Source organism: Salmo trutta, chromosome 12 (assembly GCF_901001165.1).
Source record: "Salmo trutta chromosome 12, fSalTru1.1, whole genome shotgun sequence".
In the NCBI taxonomy this organism is placed as follows: domain Eukaryota; kingdom Metazoa; phylum Chordata; class Actinopteri; order Salmoniformes; family Salmonidae; genus Salmo; species Salmo trutta.
In genome coordinates, this window is record NC_042968.1 from 46,753,133 (window position 1) to 46,780,201 (window position 27,069).

Genomic DNA, 27,069 nt, shown 5'->3' on the forward strand with positions numbered 1-27,069 from the left:
ATATTGACAGTTTGGCTGGAAGGCTCTGAGCCATATTGACAGTTTGGCTGGAAGGCTCTGAGCCATATTGACAGTTTGGCTGGAAGGCTCTGAGCCATATCGACAGTTTGGCTGGAAGGCTCTGAGCCATATTGGCTGGAAGGCTCTGAGCCATATTGACTGGAAGGTTCTGAGCCATATTGACTGGAAGGCTCTGAGCCATATTGACTGGAAGGCTCTGAGCCATATTGACTGGAAGGTTCTGAGCCATATTGACTGGAAGGCTCTGAGCCATATTGACAGTTTGACAACAACACTCCAGTGCTCCATCCATAGACTGTATGGACAGTTCAGCAAACAGCTTTCAATACAGAGATTGTCAATCCCCTTGTTCTGATTGACACAGTAATGGACGCCATGTTGACTCCAACAGTCCAGTATTTTCCCTCCCTCCAACCCGGCTGGTCGTTAGATTGGGACAGTAATGGACGCCATGTTGACTCCAACAGTCCAGTATTTTCCTTCCCTCCAACCCGGCTGGTCATTAGATTGGGACAGTAATGGACGCCATGTTGACTCCAACAGTCCAGTATTTTCCCTCCCTCCAACCCCCAGCATCAGTCAGTATCCCTGTTGAGTCAGTCAGTCAGCCCCTAGACGAGCAGTCACACATACCCTGGCAGAGACACTGGCAAAACCCATAGACCAGACAAACAGTCAGACTGGACGGTACCAGGCTCACACAGACTATGCCCAGCGTCACCCTCTGGATCACCAGCAGGTAGATGCCAAGGGGCAGGGACCCGAAGTAGAACAGCCCCAGGAGCCACACCAGGATCCTGGGGACGTGAGAACACAACTTGGACAGGGCTTCCTGAACCTCCGGCCCGTTAGAACCAACAGAGACGGAGTCCAGGCTGGGCTCTGTGTAGTGGTCTGAGCTTCCCGGGCCACGGCCCCCGGATCCCGTCTCCCTCTGGACCTCCATGATAGTGATCACCAGGCAGTTGGAGGAGTGGTGCGAGGGGGAGGTAGAGGACAGGCTCTTGGGGGTGAGGGTCACCTCTTTGCTGTGGTCGGAGCTCCAGGACTTATCCCTGACGGCCAGGCAGGATATGATGTTGGAGTCGTCGGGGAGTCCCGACACCTCGCATTCGCTGACCTCTGTTTCGTGTCGGCAGAAAGGGCAGGAAATGCAGCCCAAGACGTCTCCCATGTCCAGGATCTTGTTGAGGCAGCGGGTACACGCCCGGTGGAGACAGTCCAGGATCTTGGGCCTGCGGTTGTGGACGTTGTAGCGCTGGTAACAGATCTTACACTCCAGGTCGTCTGTGATGGGGGTCAGGCTCAGGGTGGGGGTGGTGACAGGAGTGATGGTGGAGGGGGGTGTCTCATCCGGGTCAGGCTGAGGAACACTCATCATGGTCGCATGCTCTGAGGGAGAGGGGGAGGGAGGGGGAGAGAGGGAGGGAGAGTGGGGGAGAGAGGGGGAGAGAGAGTGATAGGGGAAGGGAGGGAGGGAGAGGTGGCAGGGAGGGAGAGAGGGAGGGAGTGAGAGGGGAGGGGAGGGAGAGAGGGAGGGGAGGGGGAGAGGGAGAGAGAGAGAGTAGTTAGGTACTTTTTTTACACCTAATGGTACATTTTTCAATTTCATTAAAAAGGTCAATGTCCCTGTCTCTGTTCTGCAGCCTCTATCTCTACTAAAGGTCCCTGTCTCATCATGTCTCTGTTCTGCAGCCTCTATCTCTACTAAAGGTCCCTGTCTCATCATGTCCCTGTCTCTGTTCTGCAGCCTCTATCTACTAGATGAATAATTTCAGTCTGGACATGTTGTTATGGGGACGTGTTGAGCTGAAGTACCTCTGTCTGTCTGTCTGTCTGTCTGTCTGTCTGTCTGTCTGTCTGTCTGTCTGTCTGTCTGCCTGCAGAGAGGAGAACTATATAAAATGCGGATTACATGTTCATATCAATACAGAGCTATTCATGTAGCATCCATGTAGCCTAAATCCTCCATGTTGTAAGTTCATTTGACCAAGCTGTTCATTGTGTTCTTTATAATGTGGTCGATTAGAAGGCCGGCTGTGTCTGTTTCTACTCTGAGAGATAATGTAATGACTCCTCACTGTGTCTGTTTCTACTCTGAGAGATAACGTAATGACTCCTCTATGTAGAGGTTATTCACTGTGTCTGTTTCTACTCTGAGACATAACGTAATGACTCCTCACTGTGTCTGTTTCTACTCTGAGAGATAACATAATGACTCCTCACTGTGTCAGTTTCGACTCTGAGAGATAACGTAATGACTTCTCCATGCTGAGGCTATTCACTGTGTCTGTTTCTACTCTGAGAGGTAACATAATGACTCCTCACTGTGTCTGTTTCTACTCTGAGAGATAACGTAATGACTCCTCACTGCGTCTGTTTCTACTCTGAGAGATAACGTAATGAATCCTCACTGCGTCTGTTTCTACTCTGAGAGATAACGTAATGACTCCTCACTGCGTCTGTTTCTACTCTGAGAGATAACGTAATGACTCCTCACTGTGTCTGTTTCTACTCTGAGAGATAACATAATGACTCCTCACTGTGTCAGTTTCGACTCTGAGAGATAACGTAATGACTTCTCCATGCTGAGGCTATTCACTGTGTCTGTTTCTACTCTGAGAGGTAACATAATGACTCCGCACTGTGTCTGTTTCTGAGAGATAACGTAATGACTCCTCACTGTGTCTGTTTCTACTCTGAGAGATAACATAATGACTCCTCACTGTGTCTGTTTCTACTCTGAGAGATAACATAATGACTCCTCACTGTGTCAGTTTCGACTCTGAGAGATAACGTAATGACTTCTCCATGCTGAGGCTATTCACTGTGTCTGTTTGTACTCTGAGAGATAACATAATGACTCCGCACTGTGTCTGTTTCTACTCTGAGAGATAACATAATGACTCCTCACTGTGTCAGTTTCGACTCTGAGAGATAACGTAATGACTTCTCCATGCTGAGGCTATTCACTGTGTCTGTTTCTACTCTGAGAGATAACATAATGACTCCACACTGTGTGTGTTTTTACTCTGAGAGATAACGTAATGACTCCTCACTGTGTGTGTTTCTACTCTGAGAGATAACATAACATGCTGTTTATTCTGTTATGTTCATTAACTCTACACTGTATCAGTATCCATTAAGCCTCTCAGTCTGACACACACACACACGTGGCTGGCTGTTCAGAGACGGGTTAGCGTGGCTGGCTGTTCAGAGACGGGTTAGCGTGGCTGGCTGTTCAGAGACGGGTTAGCGTGGCTGGCTGTTCAGAGACTGGTTAGCGTGGCTGGCTGTTCAGAGACGGGTTAGCTTGGCTGGCTGTTCAGAGACAGGTTAGCGTGGCTGGCTGTTCAGAGACGGGTTAGCGTGGCTGGCTGTTCAGAGACGGGTTAGCGTGGCTGTTCAGAGACGGGTTAGCGTGCCTGGCTGTTCAGAGACGGGTTAGCGTGCCTGGCTGTTCAGAGACGGGTTAGCGTGGCTGTTCAGAGACGGGTTAGCGTGGCTGGCTGTTCAGAGATGGGTTAGCGTGGCTGGCTGTTCAGAGATGGGTTAGCGTGGCTGGCTGTTCAGAGACGGGTTAGCGTGGCTGGCTGTTCAGAGACGGGTTAGCGTGGCTGTTCAGAGACGGGTTAGCGAGGGTGGCTGTTCAGAGACGGGTTAGCGAGGCTGGCTGTTCAGAGACGGGTTAGCGTGGCTGGCTGTTCAGAGACAGGTTAGCGTGGCTGGCTGTACAGAGACCGGTTAGCGTGGCTGGCTGTTCAGAGACGGGTTAGCGTGGCTGGCTGTTCAGAGACGGGTTAGATGGGCTGGCTGTTCAGAGACGGGTTAGCGAGGCTGGCTGTTCAGAGACGGGTTAGCGTGGCTGGCTGTTCAGAGACGGGTTAGCGTGGCTGGCTGTTCAGAGACGGGTCAGCGTGGCTGTTCAGAGACGGGTTAGCGTGGCTGGCTGTTCAGAGACGGGTTAGCGTGGCTGGCTGTTCAGAGACGGGTTAGCGTGGCTGGCTGTTCAGAGACGGGTTAGCGTGGCTGGCTGTTCAGAGACGGGTTAGCGTGGCTGGCTGTTCAGAGACGGGTTAGCGTGGCTGGCTGTTCAGAGACGGGTTAGCGTGGCTGGCTGTTCAGAGACGGGTTAGCGTGGCTGGCTGTTCAGAGACGGGTTAGCGAGGCTGGCTGTTCAGAGACGGGTTAGCGAGGCTGGCTGTTCAGAGACGGGTTAGCGTGGCTGGCTGTTCAGAGACGGGTTAGCGTGGCTGGCTGTTCAGATACGGGTTAGCGAGGCTGGCTGTTCAGAGACGGGTTAGCGAGGCTGGCTGTTCAGAGACGGGTTAGCGAGGCTGGCTGTTCAGAGACGGGTTAGCGTGGCTGGCTGTTCAGAGACGGGTTAGCGTGGCTGGCTGTTCAGAGACGGGTTAGCGTGGCTGGCTGTTCATAGACGGGTTAGCGTGGCTGTTCAGAGACGGGTTAGCGTTGCTGGCTGTTCAGAGACGGGTTAGCGTGGCTGGCTGTTCAGAGACGGGTTAGCGTGGCTGGCTGTTCAGAGACGGGTTAGCGTGGCTGGCTGTTCAGAGACGGGTTAGCGTGGCTGGCTGTTCAGAGCAGAGACGGGTTAGCGTGGCTGGCTGTTCAGAGACGGGTTAGCGTGGCTGGCTGTTCAGAGACGGGTTAGCGTGGCTGGCTGTTCAGAGACGGGTTAGCGTGGCTGGCTGTTCAGAGACGGGTTAGCGTGGCTGGCTGTTCAGAGACGGGTTAGCGTGGCTGGCTGTTCAGAGACGGGTTAGCGTGGCTGGCTGTTCAGAGACGGGTTAGCGTGGCTGTTCAGAGACGGGTTAGCGAGGCTGGCTGTTCAGAGACAGGTTAGCGTGGATGGCTGTTCATAGACGGGTTAGCGTGGCTGTTCAGAGACGGGTTAGCGTGGCTGGCTGTTCAGATACGGGTTAGCGTTGCTGGCTGTTCAGATACTGGTTAGCGAGGCTGGCTGTTCAGAGACGGGTTAGCGTAGCTGGCTGTTCAGAGACGGGTTAGCGTGGCTGGCTGTTCAGAGACGGGTTAGCGTGGCTGGCTGTTCAGAGACGGGTTAGCGTGGCTGGCTGTTCAGAGACGGGTTAGCGTGGCTGGCTGTTCATAGACGGGTTAGCGTGGCTGTTCAGAGACGGGTTAGCGTTGCTGGCTGTTCAGAGATTGGTTAGCGTGGCTGGCTGTTCAGAGACGGGTTAGCGTGGCTGGCTGTTCAGAGACGGGTTAGCGTGGCTGGCTGTTCAGAGACGGGTTAGCGTGGCTGGCTGTTCAGAGACGGGTTAGCGTGGCTGGCTGTTCAGAGACGGGTTAGCGTGGCTGGCTGTTCAGAGACGGGTTAGCGTGGCTGGCTGTTCAGAGACGGGTTAGCGTGGCTGGCTGTTCAGAGACGGGTTAGCGTGGCTGGCTGTTCAGAGACGGGTTAGCGTGGCTGGCTGTTCAGAGACGGGTTAGCGTGGCTGGCTGTTCAGAGACGGGTTAGCGTGGCTGGCTGTTCAGAGACGGGTTAGCGTGGCTGGCTGTTCAGAGACGGGTTAGCGTGGCTGGCTGTTCAGAGACGGGTTAGCGTGGCTGGCTGTTCAGAGACGGGTTAGCGTGGCTGGCTGTTCAGAGACGGGTTAGCGTGGCTGGCTGTTCAGAGACGGGTTAGCGTGGCTGGCTGTTAATAGACGGGTTAGCGTGGCTGGCTGTTCAGAGACGGGTTAGCGAGGCTGGCTGTTCAGAGACGGGTCAGCGTGGCTGGCTGTTCAGAGACGGGTTAGCGTGGCTGGCTGTTCAGAGACGGGTCAGCGTGGCTGTTCAGAGACGGATCAGCGTGGCTGGCTGTTCAGAGACGGGTTAGCGTGGCTGGCTGTTCAGAGACGGGTTAGCGTGGCTGGCTGTTCAGAGACGGGTTAGCGAGGCTGGCTGTTCAGAGACGGGTTAGCGTGGCTGGCTGTTCAGAGACGGGTTAGCGTGGCTGGCTGTTCAGATACGGGTTAGCGTGGCTGGCTGTTCAGAGACGGGTTAGCGTGGCTGGCTGTTCAGATACGGGTTAGCGAGGCTGGCTGTACAGAGACGGGTTAGCGTGGCTGTTCAGAGACGGGTTAGCGTGGCTGTTCAGAGACGGGTTAGCGTGGCTGTTCAGAGACGGGTTAGCGTGGCTGTTCAGAGACGGGTTAGCGTGGCTGGCTGTTCAGATACGGGTTAGCGTTGCTGGCTGTTCAGATACTGCTTAGCGAGGCTGGCTGTTCAGAGACGGGTTAGCGTAGCTGGCTGTTCAGAGACGGGTTAGCGTGGCTGGCTGTTCAGAGACGGGTTAGCGTGGCTGGCTGTTCAGAGACGGGTTAGCGTGGCTGGCTGTTCAGAGACGGGTTAGCGTGGCTGGCTGTTCAGAGACGGGTTAGCGTGGCTGGCTGTTCATAGACGGGTTAGCGTGGCTGTTCAGAGACGGGTTAGCGTTGCTGGCTGTTCAGAGATTGGTTAGCGTGGCTGGCTGTTCAGAGACGGGTTAGCGTGGCTGTTCAGAGACGGGTTAGCGTGGCTGGCTGTTCAGAGACGGGTTAGCGTGGCTGGCTGTTCAGAGACGGGTTAGCGTAGCTGGCTGTTCAGAGACGGGTTAGCGTGGCTGGCTGTTCAGAGACGGGTTAGCGTGGCTGGCTGTTCAGAGACGGGTTAGCGTGGCTGGCTGTTCAGAGACGGGTTAGCGTGGCTGGCTGTTCAGAGACGGGTTAGCGTGGCTGGCTGTTCATAGACGGGTTAGCGTGGCTGTTCAGAGACGGGTTAGCGTTGCTGGCTGTTCAGAGATTGGTTAGCGTGGCTGGCTGTTCAGAGACGGGTTAGCGTGGCTGTTCAGAGACGGGTTAGCGTGGCTGGCTGTTCAGAGACGGGTTAGCGTGGCTGGCTGTTCAGAGACGGGTTAGCGTGGCTGGCTGTTCAGAGACGGGTTAGCGTGGCTGGCTGTTCAGAGACGGGTTAGCGTGGCTGGCTGTTCAGAGACGGGTTAGCGTGGCTGGCTGTTCAGAGACGGGTTAGCGTGGCTGGCTGTTCAGAGACGGGTTAGTGTGGCTGGCTGTTCAGAGACGGGTTAGCGTGGCTGGCTGTTCAGAGACGGGTTAGCGTGGCTGGCTGTTCAGAGACGGGTTAGCGTGGCTGGCTGTTCAGAGACGGGTTAGCGTGGCTGTTCAGAGACGGGTTAGCGTGGCTGTTCAGAGACGGGTTAGCGTGGCTGTTCAGAGACAGTTTAGCGTGGCTGTTCAGAGACGGGTTAGTGTGGCTGGCTGTTCAGAGACGGGTTAGCGTGGCTGTTCAGAGACGGGTTAGCGTGGCTGGCTGTTCAGATACGGGTTAGCGTTGCTGGCTGTTCAGATACTGGTTAGCGAGGCTGGCTGTTCAGAGACGGGTTAGCGTGGCTGGCTGTTCAGAGACGGGTTAGCGTGGCTGGCTGTTCAGAGACGGGTTAGCGTGGCTGGCTGTTCAGAGACGGGTTAGCGTGGCTGGCTGTTCAGAGACGGGTTAGCGTGGCTGGCTGTTCATAGACGGGTTAGCGTGGCTGTTCAGAGACGGGTTAGCGTTGCTGGCTGTTCAGAGACGGGTTAGCGTGGCTGGCTGTTCAGAGACGGGTTAGCGTGGCTGTTCAGAGACGGGTTAGCGTTGCTGGCTGTTCAGAGACGGGTTAGCGTGGCTGGCTGTTCAGAGACGGGTTAGCGTGGCTGGCTGTTCAGAGACGGGTTAGCGTGGCTGGCTGTTCAGAGACGGGTTAGCGTGGCTGGCTGTTCAGAGACGGGTTAGCGTGGCTGGCTTTTCAGAGACGGGTTAGCGTGGCTGGCTGTTCAGAGACGGGTTAGCGTGGCTGGCTGTTCAGAGACGGGTTAGCGTGGCTGTTCAGAGACGGGTTAGCGTGGCTGTTCAGAGACGGGTTAGCGTGGCTGTTCAGAGACGGGTTAGAGTGGCTGGCTGTTCAGAAACGGGTTAGCGTGGCTGGCTGTTCAGATACTGGTTAGCGAGGCTGGCTGTTCAGAGATGGGTTAGCGTGGCTGGCTGTTCAGAGACGGGTTAGCGTGGCTGGCTGTTCAGAGACGGGTTAGCGTGGCTGGCTGTTCAGAGACGGGTTAGCGTGGCTGGCTGTTCAGAGACGGGTTAGCGTGGCTGGCTGTTCAGAGACAGGTTAGCGTGGCTGTTCAGAGACGGGTTAGTGTGGCTGGCTGTTCAGAGACGGGTTAGCGTGGCTGGCTGTTAAGAGACGGGTTAGCGTTGCTGGCTGTTAAGAGACGGGTTAGCGTGGCTGGCTGTTCAGAGACGGGTTAGCGTGGCTGTTCAGAGACGGGTTAGCGTGGCTGGCTGTTCAGAGACGGGTTAGCGTGGCTGTTCAGAGACGGGTTAGCGTGGCTGGCTGTTCAGAGACAGTTTAGCGTGGCTGTTCAGAGACGGGTTAGTGTGGCTGGCTGTTCAGAGACAGGTTAGCGTGGCTGTTCAGAGACGGGTTAGCGTGGCTGGCTGTTCAGAGACGGGTTAGAGTGGCTGGCTGTTCAGAGACGGGTTAGCGTGGCTGGCTGTTCAGAGACGGGTTAGCGTGGCTGGCTGTTCAGAGACAGTTTAGCGTGGCTGTTCAGAGACGGGTTAGTGTGGCTGGCTGTTCAGAGACAGGTTAGCGTGGCTGTTCAGAGACGGGTTAGTGTGGCTGGCTGTTCAGAGACGGGTTAGCGTGGCTGGCTGTTCAGAGACGGGTTAGCGTTGTTGGCTGTTCAGAGACGGGTTAGCGTGGCTGGCTGTTCAGAGACGGGTTAGCGTGGCTGGCTGTTCAGAGACGGGTTAGCGTGGCTGGCTGTTCAGAGACGGGTTAGCGTGGCTGGCTGTTCAGAGACGGGTTAGCGAGGCTGGCTGTTCAGAGACGGGTTAGCGTGGCTGGCTGTTCAGAGACGGGTTAGCGTGGCTGGCTGTTCAGAGACGGGTTAGCGTGGCTGGCTGTTCATAGACGCGTTAGTGTGGCTGTTCAGAGACGGGTTAGCGTGGCTGGCTGTTCAGAGACGGGTTAGCGTAGCTGGCTGTTCAGAGACGGGTTAGCGTGGCTGGCTGTTCAGAGACGGGTTAGCGTGGCTGGCTGTTCAGAGACGGGTTAGCGTGGCTGGCTGTTCAGAGACGGGTTAGCGTGGCTGGCTGTTCAGAGACGGGTTAGCGTGGCTGGCTGTTCATAGACGGGTTAGCGTGGCTGTTCAGAGACGGGTTAGCGTGCTGGCTGTTCAGAGATTGGTTAGCGTGGCTGGCTGTTCAGAGACGTGTTAGCATGGCTGTTCAGAGACGGGTTAGCGTGGCTGGCTGTTCAGAGACGGGTTAGCGTGGCTGGCTGTTCAGAGACGGGTTAGCGTGGCTGGCTGTTCAGAGACGGGTTAGCGTGGCTGGCTGTTCAGAGACGGGTTAGCGTGGCTGGCTGTTCAGAGACGGGTTAGCGTGGCTGGCTGTTCAGAGACGGGTTAGCGTGGCTGGCTGTTCAGAGACGGGTTAGCGTGGCTGGCTGTTCAGAGGCGGGTTAGCGTGGCTGGCTGTTCAGAGGCGGGTTAGCGTGGCTGGCTGTTCAGAGGCGGGTTAGCGTGCTGGCTGTTCAGAGACGGGTTAGCGTGGCTGTTCAGAGACGGGTTAGCGTGGCTGTTCAGAGACGGTTAGCGTGGCTGTTCAGAGACGGGTTAGCGTGGCTGTTCAGAGACGGGTTAGCGTGGCTGTTCAGAGACGGGTTAGCGTGGCTGTTCAGAGACGGGTTAGCGTGGCTGTTCAGAGACGGGTTAGCGTGGCTGTTCAGAGACAGTTTAGCGTGGCTGTTCAGAGACGGGTTAGTGTGGCTGGCTGTTCAGAGACAGGTTAGCGTGGCTGTTCAGTGACGGGTTAGTGTGGCTGGCTGTTCAGAGACGGGTTAGTGTGGCTGGCTGTTCAGAGACGGGTTAGCGTGGCTGGCTGTTCAGAGACGGGTTAGTGTGGCTGGCTGTTCAGAGACGGGTTAGCGTGGCTGGCTGTTCAGAGACGGGTTAGCGTGGCTGGCTGTTCAGAGACAGTTTAGCGTGGCTGTTCAGAGACGGGTTATTGTGGCTGGCTGTTCAGAGACAGGTTAGCGTGGCTGTTCAGAGACGGGTTAGTGTGGCTGGCTGTTCAGAGACGGGTTAGCGTGGCTGGCTGTTCAGAGACGGGTTAGCGTTGTTGGCTGTTCAGAGACGGGTTAGCGTGGCTGGCTGTTCAGAGACGGGTTAGCGTGGCTGGCTGTTCAGAGAAGGGTTAGCGTGGCTGGCTGTTCAGAGACGGGTTTGCGTGGCTGGCTGTTCAGATACGGGTTAGCGAGGCTGGCTGTTCAGAGACGGGTTAGCGTGGCTGGCTGTTCAGAGACGGGTTAGCGTGGCTGGCTGTTCAGAGACGGGTTAGCGTGGCTGGCTGTTCAGATACGGGTTAGCGAGGCTGGCTGTACAGAGACGGGTTAGCGTGGCTGTTCAGAGACGGGTTAGCGTGGCTGTTCAGAGACGGGTTAGCGTGGCTGTTCAGAGACGGGTTAGCGAGGCTGGCTGTTCAGAGACGGGTTAGCGTGGCTGGCTGTTCATAGACGGGTTAGCGTGGCTGTTCAGAGACGGGTTAGCGTGGCTGGCTGTTCAGATACGGGTTAGCGTTGCTGGCTGTTCAGATACTGGTTAGCGAGGCTGGCTGTTCAGAGACGGGTTAGCGTGGCTGGCTGTTCAGAGACGGGTTAGCGTGGCTGGCTGTTCAGAGACGGGTTAGCGTGGCTGGCTGTTCAGAGACGGGTTAGCGTGGCTGGCTGTTCATAGACGGGTTAGCGTGGCTGGCTGTTCATAGACGGGTTAGCGTGGCTGTTCAGAGACGGGTTAGCGTTGCTGGCTGTTCAGAGACGGGTTAGCGTGGCTGGCTGTTCAGAGACGGGTTAGCGTGGCTGTTCAGAGACGGGTTAGCGTGGCTGGCTGTTCAGAGACGGGTTAGCGTGGCTGGCTGTTCAGAGACGGGTTAGCGTGGCTGGCTGTTCAGAGACGGGTTAGCGTGGCTGGCTGTTCAGAGACGGGTTAGCGTGGCTGGCTGTTCAGAGACGGGTTAGCGTGGCTGGCTGTTCAGAGACGGGTTAGCGTGGCTGGCTGTTCAGAGACGGGTTAGCGTGGCTGGCTGTTCAGAGACGGGTTAGCGTGGCTGGCTGTTCAGAGACGGGTTAGCGTGGCTGTTCAGAGACGGGTTAGCGTGGCTGTTCAGAGACGGGTTAGCGTGGCTGTTCAGAGACGGGTTAGAGTGGCTGGCTGTTCAGAAACGGGTTAGCATGGCTGGCTGTTCAGATACTGGTTAGCGAGGCTGGCTGTTAAGAGATGGGTTAGCGTGGCTGGCTGTTCAGAGACGGGTTAGCGTGGCTGGCTGTTCAGAGACGGGTTAGCGTGGCTGGCTGTTCAGAGACGGGTTAGCGTGGCTGGCTGTTCAGAGACGGGTTAGCGTGGCTGGCTGTTCAGAGACAGGTTAGCGTGGCTGTTCAGAGACGGGTTAGTGTGGCTGGCTGTTCAGAGACGGGTTAGCGTGGCTGGCTGTTCAGAGACGGGTTAGCGTTGCTGGCTGTTAAGAGACGGGTTAGCGTGGCTGGCTGTTCAGAGACGGGTTAGCGTGGCTGGCTGTTCAGAGACGGGTTAGCGTGGCTGTTCAGAGACGGGTTAGCGTGGCTGGCTGTTCAGAGACGGGTTAGCGTGGCTGTTCAGAGACGGGTTAGCGTGGCTGGCTGTTCAGAGACGGGTTAGCATGGCTGTTCAGAGACGGGTTAGCGTGGCTGGCTGTTCAGAGACAGTTTGGCGTGGCTGTTCAGAGACGGGTTAGTGTGGCTGGCTGTTCAGAGACAGGTTAGCGTGGCTGTTCAGAGACGGGTTAGTGTGGCTGGCTGTTCAGAGACGGGTTAGCGTGGCTGGCTGTTCAGAGACGGGTTAGTGTGGCTGGCTGTTCAGAGACGGGTTAGCGTGGCTGGCTGTTCAGAGACGGGTTAGCGTGGCTGGCTGTTCAGAGACGGGTTAGCGTGGCTGTTCAGAGACGGGTTAGCGTGGCTGGCTGTTCAGAGACGGGTTAGCGTGGCTGTTCAGAGACGGGTTAGCGTGGCTGGCTGTTCAGAGACAGTTTGGCGTGGCTGTTCAGAGACGGGTTAGTGTGGCTGGCTGTTCAGAGACAGGTTAGCGTGGCTGTTCAGAGACGGGTTAGTGTGGCTGGCTGTTCAGAGACGGGTTAGCGTGGCTGGCTGTTCAGAGACGGGTTAGTGTGGCTGGCTGTTCAGAGACGGGTTAGCGTGGCTGGCTGTTCAGAGACGGGTTAGCGTGGCTGGCTGTTCAGAGACAGTTTAGCGTGGCTGTTCAGAGACGGGTTAGTGTGGCTGGCTGTTCAGAGACAGGTTAGCGTGGCTGTTCAGAGAAGGGTTAGTGTGGCTGGCTGTTCAGAGACGGGTTAGCGTGGCTGGCTGTTCAGAGACGGGTTAGCGTTGTTGGCTGTTCAGAGACGGGTTAGCGTGGCTGGCTGTTCAGAGACGGGTTAGCGTGGCTGGCTGTTCAGAGACGGGTTAGCGTGGCTGGCTGTTCAGAGACGGGTTAGCGTGGCTGGCTGTTCAGAGACGGGTTAGCGAGGCTGGCTGTTCAGAGACGGGTTAGCGTGGCTGGCTGTTCAGAGACGGGTTAGCTTGGCTGGCTGTTCAGAGACGGGTTAGCGTGGCTGGCTGTTCATAGACGCGTTAGTGTGGCTGTTCAGAGACGGGTTAGCGTGGCTGGCTGTTCAGAGACGGGTTAGCATGGCTGTTCAGAGACGGGTTAGCGTGGCTGGCTGTTCAGAGACAGTTTGGCGTGGCTGTTCAGAGACGGGTTAGTGTGGCTGGCTGTTCAGAGACAGGTTAGCGTGGCTGTTCAGAGACGGGTTAGTGTGGCTGGCTGTTCAGAGACGGGTTAGCGTGGCTGGCTGTTCAGAGACGGGTTAGTGTGGCTGGCTGTTCAGAGACGGGTTAGCGTGGCTGGCTGTTCAGAGACGGGTTAGCGTGGCTGGCTGTTCAGAGACGGGTTAGCGTGGCTGTTCAGAGACGGGTTAGCGTGGCTGGCTGTTCAGAGACGGGTTAGCGTGGCTGTTCAGAGACGGGTTAGCGTGGCTGGCTGTTCAGAGACAGTTTGGCGTGGCTGTTCAGAGACGGGTTAGTGTGGCTGGCTGTTCAGAGACAGGTTAGCGTGGCTGTTCAGAGACGGGTTAGTGTGGCTGGCTGTTCAGAGACGGGTTAGCGTGGCTGGCTGTTCAGAGACGGGTTAGTGTGGCTGGCTGTTCAGAGACGGGTTAGCGTGGCTGGCTGTTCAGAGACGGGTTAGCGTGGCTGGCTGTTCAGAGACAGTTTAGCGTGCTGTTCAGAGACGGGTTAGTGTGGCTGGCTGTTCAGAGACAGGTTAGCGTGGCTGTTCAGAGACGGGTTAGTGTGGCTGGCTGTTCAGAGACGGGTTAGCGTGGCTGGCTGTTCAGAGACGGGTTAGCGTTGTTGGCTGTTCAGAGACGGGTTAGCGTGGCTGGCTGTTCAGAGACGGGTTAGCGTGGCTGGCTGTTCAGAGACGGGTTAGCGTGGCTGGCTGTTCAGAGACGGGTTAGCGTGGCTGGCTGTTCAGAGACGGGTTAGCGAGGCTGGCTGTTCAGAGACGGGTTAGCGTGGCTGGCTGTTCAGAGACGGGTTAGCGTGGCTGGCTGTTCAGAGACGGGTTAGCGTGGCTGGCTGTTCATAGACGCGTTAGTGTGGCTGTTCAGAGACGGGTTAGCGTGGCTGGCTGTTCAGAGACGGGTTAGCGTGGCTGGCTGTTCAGAGACGGGTTAGTGTGGCTGTTCAGAGACGGGTTAGTGTGGCTGGCTGTTCAGAAACAGGTTAGCGTGGCTGGCTGTTCAGAGACGGGTTAGCGTGGCTGGCTGTTCAGAGACGGGTTAGCGTGGCTGGCTGTTCAGAGACGGGTTAGCGTGGCTGGCTGTTCAGAGACGGGTTAGCGTGGCTGGCTGTTCAGAGACGGGTTAGCGTGGCTGGCTGTTCAGAGACGGGTTAGCGAGGCTGGCTGTTCAGAGACGGGTTAGCGTGGCTGGCTGTTCAGAGACGGGTTAGCGTGGCTGGCTGTTCAGAGACGGGTTAGCGTGGCTGGCTGTTCATAGACGCGTTAGTGTGGCTGTTCAGAGACGGGTTAGCGTGGCTGGCTGTTCAGAGACGGGTTAGCGTGGCTGGCTGTTCAGAGACGGGTTAGTGTGGCTGTTCAGAGACGGGTTAGTGTGGCTGGCTGTTCAGAAACAGGTTAGCGTGGCTGGCTGTTCAGAGACGGGTTAGCGTGGCTGTTCAGAGACGGTTAGCGTGGCTGGCTGTTCAGAGACGGGTTAGCGTGGCTGTTCAGAGACGGGTTAGCGTGGCTGGCTGTTCAGAGACAGTTTAGCGTGGCTGTTCAGAGACGGGTTAGTGTGGCTGGCTGTTCAGAGACAGGTTAGCGTGGCTGTTCAGAGACGGGTTAGTGTGGCTGGCTGTTCAGAGACGGGTTAGCGTGGCTGGCTGTTCAGAGACGGGTTAGCGTGGTTTGCTGTTCAGAGACGGTTTAGCGTGGCTGGCTGTTCAGAGACGGGTTAGCGTGGCTGGCTGTTCAGAGACGGGTTAGTGTGGCTGGCTGTTCAGAGACGGGTTAGTGTGGCTGGCTGTTCAGAGACGGGTTAGCGTTGCTGGCTGTTCAGAGATGGGTTAGCGTGGCTGGCTGTTCAGAGACGGGTTAGCGTGGCTGGCTGTTCAGAGACGGGTTAGCGTTGCTGGCTGTTCAGAGACGGGTTAGCGTTGCTGGCTGTTCAGAGACGGGTTAGCGTTGCTGGCTGTTCAGAGATGGGTTAGCGTGGCTGGCTGTTCAGAGACGGGTTAGCGTGGCTGTTCAGAGACGGGTTAGCGTGGCTGTTCAGAGACGGGTTAGCGTGGCTGTTCAGAGACGGGTTAGCGTGGCTGGCTGTTCAGAGACGGGTTAGCGTGGCTGTTCAGAGACGGGTTAGCGTGGCTGGCTGTTCAGAGACGGGTTAGCGTGGCTGTTCAGAGACGGGTTAGCGTGGCTGTTCAGAGACGGGTTAGCGTGGCTGGCTGTTCAGAGACAGTTTAGCGTGGCTGTTCAGAGATGGGTTAGTGTGGCTGGCTGTTCAGAGACAGGTTAGCGTGGCTGTTCAGAGACGGGTTAGCGTGGCTGGCTGTTCAGAGACGGGTTAGCGTTGTTGGCTGTTCAGAGACGGGTTAGCGTGGCTGGCTGTTCAGAGACGGGTTAGCGTGGCTGGCTGTTCAGAGACAGGTTAGCGTGGCTGGCTGTTCAGAGACGGGTTTGCGTGGCTGGCTGTTCAGATACGGGTTAGCGAGGCTGGCTGTTCAGAGACGGGTTAGTGTGGCTGGCTGTTCAGAGACGGGTTAGCGTGGCTGGCTGTTCAGAGACGGGTTAGCGTGGCTGGCTGTTCAGAGACGGGTGAGCGTGGCTGGCTGTTCAGAGACGGTTAGCGTGGCTGGCTGTTCAGAGACGGGTTAGCGTGGCTGGCTGTTCAGAGACGGGTTAGCGTGGCTGGCTGTTCATAGACGCGTTAGTGTGGCTGTTCAGAGACGGGTTAGCGTGGCGTGGCTGGCTGTTCAGAGACGGGTTAGCGTGGCTGGCTGTTCAGAGACGGGTTAGCGTGGCTGGCTGTTCAGAGACGGGTTAGCGTGGCTGGCTGTTCAGAGACGGGTTAGCGTGGCTGGCTGTTCAGAGACGGGTTAGCGTGGCTGGCTGTTCAGAGACGGGTTAGCGTGGCTGGCTGTTCAGAGACGGGTTAGCGTGGCTGGCTGTTCAGAGACGGGTTAGCGTGGCTGTTCAGAGACGGGTTAGCGTGGCTGGCTGTTCAGAGATAGGTTAGCGTGGCTGTTCAGAGACGGGTTAGCGTGGCTGTTCAGAGACGGGTTAGTGTGGCTGGCTGTTCAGAGACAGGTTAGCGTGGCTGGCTGTTCAGAGACGGGTTAGCGTGGCTGTTCAGAGACGGGTTAGCGTGGCTGGCTGTTCAGAGACGGGTTAGCGTGGCTGTTCAGAGATGGGTTAGCGTGGCTGGCTGTTCACAGACGGGTTAGCGTGGCTGTTCAGAGACGGGTTAGCGTGGCTGGCTGTTCAGAGACGGGTTAGTGTGGCTGGCTGTTCAGAGACAGGTTAGCGTGGCTGTTCAGAGACGGGTTAGTGTGGCTGGCTGTTCAGAGATAGGTTAGCGTGGCTGTTCAGAGACGGGTTAGCGTGGCTGGCTGTTCAGAGACAGGTTAGCGTGGCTGTTCAGAGACGGGTTAGTGTGGCTGGCTGTTCAGAGACGGGTTAGCGTGGCTGGCTGTTCAGAGACGGGTTAGCGTGGCTGGCTGTTCAGAGACGGGTTAGCGTGGCTGGCTGTTCAGAGACGGGTTAGCGTTGCTGGCTGTTCAGAGACGGGTTAGCGTGGCTGTTCAGAGACGGGTTAGCGTGGCTGTTCAGAGACGGGTTAGCGTGGCTGTTCAGAGACGGGTTAGCGTGGCTGGCTGTTCAGAGACGGGTTAGCGTGGCTGGCTGTTCAGAGACGGGTTAGCGTGGCTGTTCAGAGACGGGTTAGCGTGGCTGTTCAGAGACGGGTTAGCGTGGCTGTTCAGAGACGGGTTAGCGTGGCTGGCTGTTCAGAGACAGTTTAGCGTGGCTGTTCAGAGACGGGTTAGTGTGGCTGGCTGTTCAGAGACAGGTTAGCGTGGCTGTTCAGAGACGGGTTAGTGTGGCTGGCTGTTCAGAGACGGGTTAGCGTGGCTGGCTGTTCAGAGACGGGTTAGCGTTGTTGGCTGTTCAGAGACGGGTTAGCGTGGCTGGCTGTTCAGAGACGGGTTAGCGTGGCTGGCTGTTCAGAGACGGGTTAGCGTGGCTGGCTGTTCAGAGACGGGTTAGCGTGGCTGGCTGTTCAGAGACGGGTTAGCGTGGCTGGCTGTTCAGATACGGGTTAGCGTGGCTGGCTGTTCAGAGACAGTTTAGCGTGGCTGTTCAGAGACGGGTTAGTGTGGCTGGCTGTTCAGAGACAGGTTAGCGTGGCTGTTCAGAGACGGGTTAGTGTGGCTGGCTGTTCAGAGACGGGTTAGTGTGGCTGGCTGTTCAGAGACGGGTTAGCGTGGCTGGCTGTTCAGAGACGGGTTAGCGTGGTTTGCTGTTCAGAGACGGTTTAGCGTTGCTGGCTGTTCAGAGACGGGTTAGCGTGGCTGGCTGTTCAGAGACGGGTTAGCGTGGCTGGCTGTTCAGAGACGGGTTAGCGTTGCTGGCTGTTCAGAGACGGGTTAGCGTTGCTGGCTGTTCAGAGACGGGTTAGCGTTGCTGGCTGTTCAGAGACGGGTTAGCGTGGCTGGCTGTTCAGAGACAGGTTAGCGTGGCTGTTCAGAGACGGGTTAGCGTGGCTGTTCGGAGACGGGTTAGCGTGGCTGTTCGGAGACGGGTTAGCGTGGCTGTTCAGAGACGGGTTAGTGTGGCTGGCTGTTCAGAGACGGGTTAGCGTGGCTGTTCAGAGACGGGTTAGCGTGGCTGGCTGTTCAGAGACGGGTTAGCGTGGCTGTTCAGAGACGGGTTAGCGTGGCTGTTCAGAGACGGGTTAGCGTGGCTGGCTGTTCAGAGACAGTTTAGCGTGGCTGTTCAGAGATGGGTTAGTGTGGCTGGCTGTTCAGAGACAGGTTAGCGTGGCTGTTCAGAGACGGGTTAGCGTGGCTGGCTGTTCAGAGACGGGTTAGCGTGGCTGGCTGTTCAGAGACGGGTTAGCGTGGCTGGCTGTTCAGAGACGGGTTAGCGTGGCTGGCTGTTCAGAGACGGGTTAGCGTGGCTGGCTGTTCAGAGACGGGTTAGCGTGGCTGGCTGTTCAGAGACAGGTTAGCGTGGCTGGCTGTTCAGAGACGGGTTTGCGTGGCTGGCTGTTCAGATACGGGTTAGCGAGGCTGGCTGTTCAGAGACGGGTTAGCGTGGCTGGCTGTTCAGAGACGGGTTAGCGTGGCTGGCTGTTCAGAGACGGGTTAGCGTGGCTGGCTGTTCAGAGACGGGTTAGCGTGGCTGGCTGTTCAGAGACGGTTAGCGTGGCTGGCTGTTCAGAGACGGGTTAGCGTGGCTGGCTGTTCAGAGACGGGTTAGCGTGGCTGGCTGTTCATAGACGCGTTAGTGTGGCTGTTCAGAGACGGGTTAGCGTGGCTGGCTGTTCAGAGACGGGTTAGCGTGGCTGGCTGTTCAGAGACGGGTTAGCGTGGCTGTTCAGAGACGGGTTAGCGTGGCTGGCTGTTCAGAGATGGGTTAGCGTGGCTGTTCAGAGACGGGTTAGCGTGGCTGTTCAGAGACGGGTTAGTGTGGCTGGCTGTTCAGAGACAGGTTAGCGTGGCTGGCTGTTCAGAGACGGGTTAGCGTGGCTGGCTGTTCAGAGACGGGTTAGCGTGGCTGGCTGTTCAGAGACGGGTTAGCGTGGCTGTTCAGAGATGGGTTAGCGTGGCTGGCTGTTCACAGACGGGTTAGCGTGGCTGTTCAGAGACGGGTTAGTGTGGCTGGCTGTTCAGAGACAGGTTAGCGTGGCTGTTCAGAGACGGGTTAGTGTGGCTGGCTGTTCAGAGATAGGTTAGCGTGGCTGTTCAGAGACGGGTTAGCGTGGCTGGCTGTTCAGAGACGGGTTAGCGTGGCTGTTCAGAGACGGGTTAGTGTGGCTGGCTGTTCAGAGACGGGTTAGCGTGGCTGGCTGTTCAGAGACGGGTTAGCGTGGCTGGCTGTTCAGAGACGGGTTAGCGTTGCTGGCTGTTCAAAGACGGGTTAGCGTGGCTGTTCAGAGACGGGTTAGCGTGGCTGTTCAGAGACGGGTTAGCGTGGCTGGCTGTTCAGAGACGGGTTAGCGTGGCTGTTCAGAGACGGGTTAGCGTGGCTGTTCAGAGACGGGTTAGCGTGGCTGGCTGTTCAGAGACAGTTTAGCGTGGCTGTTCAGAGACGGGTTAGTGTGGCTGGCTGTTCAGAGACAGGTTAGCGTGGCTGTTCAGAGACGGGTTAGTGTGGCTGGCTGTTCAGAGACGGGTTAGCGTGGCTGGCTGTTCAGAGACGGGTTAGTGTTGTTGGCTGTTCAGAGACGGGTTAGCGTGGCTGGCTGTTCAGAGACGGGTTAGCGTGGCTGGCTGTTCAGAGACGGGTTAGCGTGGCTGGCTGTTCAGAGACGGGTTTGCGTGGCTGGCTGTTCAGATACGGGTTAGCGAGGCTGGCTGTTCAGAGACGGGTTAGCGTGGCTGGCTGTTCAGAGACGGGTTAGCGTGGCTGGCTGTTCAGAGACGGGTTAGCGTGGCTGGCTGTTCATAGACGCGTTAGTGTGGCTGTTCAGAGACGGGTTAGCGTGGCTGGCTGTTCAGAGACAGGTTAGTGTGGCTGGCTGTTCAGAGACGGGTTAGCGTGGCTGGCTGTTCAGAGACGGGTTAGCGTGGCTGTTCAGAGACGGTTAGCGTGGCTGGCTGTTCAGAGACGGGTTAGCGTGGCTGTTCAGAGACGGGTTAGCGTGGCTGTTCAGAGACGGGTTAGCGTGGCTGTTCAGAGACGGGTTAGTGTGGCTGGCTGTTCAGAGACAGGTTAGCGTGGCTGTTCAGAGACGGGTTAGTGTGGCTGGCTGTTCAGAGACGGGTTAGCGTGGCTGTTCAGAGACGGTTAGCGTGGCTGGCTGTTCAGAGATAGGTTAGCGTGGCTGTTCAGAGACGGGTTAGCGTGGCTGTTCAGAGACGGGTTAGTGTGGCTGGCTGTTCAGAGACAGGTTAGCGTGGCTGTTCAGAGACGGGTTAGTGTGGCTGGCTGTTCAGAGACAGGTTAGCGTGGCTGGCTGTTCAGAGACAGGTTAGCGTGGCTGTTCAGAGACGGGTTAGTGTGGCTGGCTGTTCAGAGACGGGTTAGCGTGGCTGTTCAGAGACGGGTTAGCCTATGGTGAAGCCCGTTGGTGGAGAGTGGACTGTAGCCCAGGACAGGTGTTTTATTTATGGGTAGATTGCTATTTCTGTTGTGAGTGTATTTTTGGACTGGGCTTTAGTCTGTGCATTATTAAATCCAGACAAATCCTACCGTGACTTCTTTACACACCATAAGATATTCAGAGTGTGGAGAGAGATATGGAAAGAGAGAGAAGGGGGGTTAGAGGGAGAGAGAGATGGGGAGATAGAGGGGGAGAGAAGGGGGTTAGAGGGGGAGAAAAGGGGGGTTAGAGGGGGACAGAGATTGGACTTAGATGGAGAGAGAGATGGGGAGAAAAGGGGGGTTAGATGGGGAGAGGGGTTAGATGGAGAGGGATGGAGAGAGAGATGGGGAGAGAAGGGGGGTTAGATGGAGAGAGGGATGGAGAGAGAGATGGGGAGAGAAGCGGGGTTAGTTGGGGAGACAAGGGGGGTTAGATGGGAAGAGAGAGATGGAGAGAGAGAAGAGGGGTTCAAGGGAGAGAGATGGAGAGAGAGAAGGGGGGTTAGATGGAGAGGGATGGAGAGAGAGATGGGGAGAGAAGGGGGGTTAGATGGAGAGAGGGATGGAGAGAGAGATGGGGAGAGAAGCGGGGTTAGTTGGGGAGACAAGGGGGGTTAGATGGGAAGAGAGAGATGGAGAGAGAGAAGAGGGGTTCAAGGGAGAGAGATGGAGAGAGAGAAGGGGGGTTAGATGGAGAGGGATGGAGAGAGAGATGGGGAGAGAAGGGGGGTTAGATGGAGAGAGGGATGGAGAGAGAGATGGGGAGAGAAGGGGGGTTAGATGGGGAGAGAAGGGGGTTAGATGGGGAGAGAAGGGGGGGTTAGATGGGGAGAGAAGGGGGGTTAGATGGGGAGAGGGAAGAGGGGTTAGAGGGAGAGAGATGGAGAGAGAGAAGGGGGGTTAGAGGGAGAGAGATGGGGAGAGAGAAGAGGGGTTATAGGGAGAGAGATGGAGAGAGAGAAGGGGGTTAGAGTGAGATAGAAGGGGAGAGAGAAGAGGGGTTTAGAGGGAGAGAGATGAGAGAGAGAAGGGGGTTAGAGGGAGAGAGATGGAGAGAGAGAAGAGGGGTTCGAGGGAGAGAGAGGAGGGGTTCGAGGGAGAGAGAGGGAGAGAGAGGAGGGGTTAGAGGGAGAAGGGGATGGGAGAGATGGAGAGAGAGAGAAGGGGGAGAAGGGGATGAGAGCGACTGTGTGTGAGGAAGAGAGAGAACAAGAGAGAGAGAGCGAGAGCATACCAGGCAGTAGTACTGTGGTGGTAATACTGTTATTATTGTAGATTATTATAGGAGTTGAAATAAGAATCTGGTCTGATCATGAAGAATAATGTCTAGTAGGACCTATTTTATTATATGAGCAGTACATTTTCACAAATGTTTTTTGGCTCGCAACATCGAAGGGTGAGGGGCCTCCAATTTTTTTAATAGGCCGGGTCTTTTTACTGCCCCCCCCCCCCTTGCTCCTGCTTCCTGGCTGAAAGGTTAATTGTTGATTTGCACAGTAGCAGCTCTGCTCTCTCCTCAGCTGTCTTCTGTGGAAGAGGACTGGCTGACACCCTAGAGGGAGGAAGAGGTGGCTGTCTCTCTATGCTTACCTAATGAGCTGTTGGCACTTAGAGAGAGAAGGAGGGAGAGAGAAGGAGGGAGAGAGGAGGGAGAGAGATGGAGAGAGAGAGAGAAGGAGGGAGAGAGATGGAGGGAGAGAGAGAGAGAGAGAAGGAGGGAGAGCGATGAAGAGAGAGAGAAGGAGAGAGCGAAGGAGGGAGAGAGAAGGGAGAGAGAGAAGGAGGGAGAGAGATGGAGGGAGAGAGAGAGATGGAGAGATGGAGGGAGAGAGATGGAGAGATGGAGGGAGAGAGATGGAGGGAGAGAGAGAGATGGAGAGATGGAGGGAGAGAGATGGAGAGCGAGAAGGATGGAGAGAGATGGAGAGAGAGGATGTAGAGAGATGGAGAGAGAGAAGGAGGGAGAGAGATGGAGAGAGAGAAGGAGGGAGAGAGATGGAGGGAGAGAAGGAGGGAGAGAGAGATGGAGAGAGAGAAGGAGGGAGAGAGAGATGGAGAGAGAGAAGGAGGGAGAGAAGGAGGGAGGGAGAGAGAGAAGGACGGGGAGAAGGAGGGAGAGAGAGATGGAGAGGGAGAGAAGGAGGGAGAGAAAAGGAGGGAGAGAAGGAGGGAGAGAGATGGAGAGAGAGAGAAGGAGGGAGAGAGGAGGGAGAGAGATGGAGAGAGAGAGAGATGGAGAGAGAGATGGAGAGAGCCCTTTCCTTTCAGTCTCCCTCAGTAGCAGTAGGGGGGAAACACATGGTTTACTGTTCAGACATTTCCCTGGCTATGTTGTCAAGTAACCATAGTAACACACCAATAGGTTTTGCGAAAAATATAACTTCCCCAAAATGTCTCTGTTTCCCCTAAATGCTGGTGGGAGGATTCCCTGTTTCCTGCTTATTCCCTTTTGATTCCCGGGAATCTTCCAACCGAGATTTCTGGGGAAAAAACCTGGTGATTTTTCCAAAACCCACTACACCCCAATTACTTTGAAGTAACAGCCCTAGGAAAACACTGCACAATTTAATATTCACACCCCCTGCTTTAGGGAAATACTGTTGAAGGAATTCATAAAGACATCTAGTTCCCCATCACTCATAACCGCCTCGATAACAACCCACTTTGATCAGCCGCGTACGTCAACGCCGTGTCCAGAGCCCAGCCGCCTCTCGAGGTTAAAGCAGTGGGTTGATGTCCCACGTAAAGGAACCTAGTGGATCAGACATTGAAAAGATGCCCCTGAGATCTGTCCCCCCAGAGAGTGGGTCTGATATAGACTCAGAGTGCTGCTGTGTTGTAGAGAGTGGGTCTGATATAGACTCAGAGTGCTGCTGTGTTGTAGAGAGTGGGTCTGATATAGACTCAGAGTGCTGTGTTGTAGAGAGTGGGTCTGATATAGACTCAGAGTGCTGTGTTGTAGAGAGTGGGTCTGATATAGACTCAGAGTTCTGCTGTGTTGTATAGAGTGGGTCTGATATAGACTCAGAGTTCTGCTGTGTTGTATAGAGTGGGTCTGATATAGACTCAGAGTGCTGTGTTGTAGAGAGTGGGTCTGATATAGACTCAGAGTGCTGTGTTGTAGAGAGTGGGTCTGATATAGACTCAGAGTGTTGTGTTGTAGAGAGTGGGTCTGATATAGACTCAGAGTTCTGCTGTGTTGTAGGGAGTGGGTCTGATATAGACTCAGAGTGCTGTGTTGTAGAGGGTGGGTCTGATATAGACTCAGAGTTCTGCTGTGTTGTAGGGAGTGGGTCTGATATAGACTCAGAGTGCTGTGTTGTAGAGAGTGGGTCTGATATAGACTCAGAGTGCTGTGTTGTAGAGGGTGGGTCTGATATAGACTCAGAGTTCTGCTGTGTTGTAGGGAGTGGGTCTGATATAGACTCAGAGTGCTGTGTTGTAGAGAGTGGGTCTGATATAGACTCAGAGTGCTGTGTTGTAGAGAGTGGGTCTGATATAGACTCAGAGTGCTGTGTTGTAGAGAGTGGGTCTGATATAGACTCAGAGTTCTGCTGTGTTGTGTTGCTGGTTCATTACCAGGTCTGTGTTGTGTTGCTGGTTCATTACCAGGTCTGTGTTGTGTTGCTGGTTCATTACCAGGTCTGTGTTGTGTTGCTGGTACATTACCAGGTCTGCGTTGTGTTGCTGGTTCATTACCAGGTCTGTGTTGTGTTGCTGGTTCATTACCAGGTCTGTGTTGTGTTGCTGGTTCATTACCAGGTCTGTGTTGTGTTGCTGGTTCATTACCAGGTCTGTGTTGTGTTGCTGGTACATTACCAGGTCTGTGTTGTGATGCTGGTTCATTACCAGGTCTGTGTTGTGTTGCTGGTTCATTACCATGTCTGTGTTGTGTTGCTGGTTCATTACCAGGTCTGTGTTGTGTTGCTGGTACATTACCAGGTCTGTGTTGTGTTGCTGGTTCATTACCAGACATTAGTATGTAGAGGTAGATTGTTAATATCCTGAGACATAGTGACGACTTCAGACTGTGTTTTTCTTTAAGACCACATAATCATATCACTGCTGCTACTGCTGCTGTTCCCACGCTGTCTGACGCTCGGCCCTGTTTTACTCAGCCCTGCTTTACTCAGCCCTGTTTAACTCAGCCCCGCCTCTCTCTCCACCAGCCCTCCTCCTCTCTCCTCTCTCCTTCTCTCTCTACAAGCTCTCCTTCTCTCTCCTTCTCTCTCCACCAGCCCTCCTCCTCTCTCCTCTCTCCTTCTCTCTCTACAAGCTCTCCTTCTCTCTCCTTCTCTCTCCACCAGCCCTCCTTCTCTCTCCTCTCTCCTTCTCTCTCTACAAGCTCTCCTTCTCTCTCCTTCTCTCTACCAGCTCTCCTTCTCTCTCCTTCTCTCTCTACCAGCTCTCCTTCTCTCTCCTTCTCTCTCCACCAGCTCTCCTTCTCACTCCTTCTCTCTCCTTCTCCCTCCTTCTCTCACTCCTTCTCTCTCCTTCTCCCTCCTTCTCTCTCTACCAGCTCTCCTTCTCCCTCCTCTCTCCACCAGCTTTCCTTCTCTCTCCTTCTCCTCTCTCCTTCTCTCCACCAGCTCTCCTTATCTCTACCAGCTCTCCTTCTCCTCTCTCCTTCTCTCTCCTTCTCTCCACCAGCTCTCCTTCTCTCTCCTTGTCTCACCACCAGCTCTCCTTCTCTCCACCAGCTCTCCTTCTCTCTCCACCAGCTCTCCTTCTCTCCACCAGCTCTCCTTCTCTCTCCTTCTCTCTCCTTCTCTCCACCAGCTCTCCTTCTCTCCACCAGCTCTCCTTCTCTCCACCAGCTCTCCTTCTCTCTCCTTGTCTCTCCACCAGCTCTCCTTCTGTCTCCACCAGCTCTCCTTGTCTCTCCACCAACTCTCCTTTTCTCTCCACCAGCTCTCCTTGTCTCTCCACCAGCTCTCCTTGTCTCTCCACCAGCTCTCCTTGTCTCTCCACCAGCTCTCCTTGTCTCTCCACCAGCTCTCCTTGTCTCTCCACCAACTCTCCTTGTCTCTCCACCAGCTCTCCTTGTCTCTCCACCAGCTCTCCTTGTCTCTCCACCAGCTCTCCTTGTCTCTCCACCAGCTCTCCTTCTCTTCTCTCCTTCTCTTCTCTCCTTTTCTCTCTCCACCAGCTCTCCTTCTCCTCTCTCCTTCTCTCTCTCCTTCTCATTCTCCTCTCTACCAGCTCTCCTTTCTCTGTCTACCAGCAACATATTGCACAAGCAAAGATAGGCACACATCGAGGCTTATATTAACCCCCGCTGTACCAAACCAAACGCTATGCATGAAGGATGAGGAAATAATGTCTAGACACTTTTTTCTGGGATAGATTACATTTATGAATACCTGGCTGGGCTATGAATACCTGGCTGGGCTGTGAGACAGTAGATTACATTTATGAATACCTGGCTGGGCTGTGGGACAGTAGATTACATTTATGAATACCTGGCTGGGCTGTGAATACCTGGCTGGGCTGTGAGACAGTAGATTACATTTATGAATACCTGGCTCGGCTGTGGGACAGTAGATTACATTTATGAATACCTGGCTGGGCTGTGAATACCTGGCTGGGCTGTGAGACAGTAGATTACATTTATGAATACCTGGCTCGGCTGTGAGACAGTAGATTACATGTATGAATACCTGGCTGGGCTGTGGGACAGTAGATTACATTTATGAATACCTGGCTGGGCTGGGGGACAGTAGATTACATTTATGAATACCTGGCTGGGCTGTGAGACAGTAGATTACATTTATGAATACCTGGCTGGGCTGTGAATACCTGGCTGGGCTGTGAATACCTGGCTGGGCTGGGGGACAGTAGATTACATTTATGAATACCTGGCTGGGCTGTGGGACAGTGGATAACTGTACCTCTGAGTGGACAGACACACACACACAAACACACATACTGAGACAAACACACTAACACACACATTAGAAGTTAAAACAAGTACCCCTCCTCTCTCTCCCTTCCCCAAATCTATACCTTACTCTGCAGTAGGTCCGTTGTCTGGGTACTACAGTGGCCCAGTGGCTAAGTACTCCAGTGGTCCAGTGGCTGAGTACTCCAGTGGTCCAGTGGCTGAGTACTCCAGTGGTCCAGCATCTGAGTACTCCAGTGGTCCAGTGGCTGAGTACTCCAGTGGTCCAGTGTCCGGGTACTCCAGTGGTCCAGGGTCTGAGTACTCCAGTGGTCCAGTGGCTGAGTACTCCAGTGGCCCAGTGTCTAGGTACTACAGTGGTCCAGTGTCTGGGTACTCCAGTAGTCCAGTGGCTGAGTACTCCAATAGTCCAGTGTCTGAGTACTACAGTTGTCCAGTGTCTGAGTACTACAGTGGTCCAGTGGCTGAGTACTCCAGTGGTCCAGTGTCTGGGTACTCCAGTGGTCCAGTGTCTGGGTACTCCAGTGGTCCAGTGGCTGAGTACTACAGTAGTCCAGTGTGAGTGCTACAGTGGTTCCAGTGGCTGAGTACTCCAGTAGTCCAGTGTGAGTACTACAGTGGTTCCAGTGGCTGAGTACTCCAGTGGTTCCAGTGTCTGAGTACTCTAGTGGTCCAGTGTCTGAGTACTTAATAGCCTTAGTTATCCTATGTTCCTCAAGGTGCTGGTAGTAGTGGTGGTGCTAAATGTCCATTCTCTGGTGGAGCCTCTCCTCCTCTCCTCCTCTCTCTCTCTCTCCCTCCAGGAGCAGGCAGCGGTCTGACTGTCTCCTCCTCTCTCTCTCTCTCTCTCCCTCCCTCCAGGAGCAGGCAGCGGTCTGATTGTCTCCTCCTCTCTCTCTCTCCCTCCAGGAGCAGGCAGCGGTCTGACTGTCTCCTCCTCTCTCTCTCTCCCTCCAGGAGCAGGCAGTGGTCTGACTGTCTCCTCCTCCTCTCTCTCTCTCCCTCCAGGAGCAGGCAGCGGTCTGACTGTCTCCTCTCTCTCTCTCTCTCCCTCCAGGAGCAGGCAGCGGTCTGACTGTCTCCTCCTCTCTCTCTCTCTCTCCCTCCAGGAGCAGGCAGCGGTCTGACTCTCCTCTCTCTCTCTCCCCCTCCAGGAGCAGGCAGCGGTCTGACTGTTTCCTCCTCTCT

At 55.4% G+C, this 27,069-nt stretch overlaps 2 protein-coding genes across 6 annotated transcripts in view; one reads left to right on the forward strand and one right to left on the reverse strand.

The window, feature by feature from the left end:
• LOC115203658 (E3 ubiquitin-protein ligase RNF182-like) lies at positions 1 to 26,714 on the reverse strand. The gene is made up of 2 exons (XM_029768563.1): positions 25,991 to 26,714; positions 1 to 1,413 (listed from the first exon to the last, which is right to left on the reverse strand). The coding sequence occupies exon 2, from the start codon at positions 1,400 to 1,402 to the stop codon at positions 626 to 628; it is 777 nt and encodes a 258-aa protein (XP_029624423.1). The 5' UTR covers positions 1,403 to 1,413; positions 25,991 to 26,714; the 3' UTR covers positions 1 to 625.
• The window catches only part of cep89 (centrosomal protein 89), a 121,279-nt gene that overhangs the window by 86,896 nt on the left and 7,314 nt on the right, over positions 1 to 27,069 (forward strand). The gene's annotated exons all lie outside the window — the stretch shown is intronic.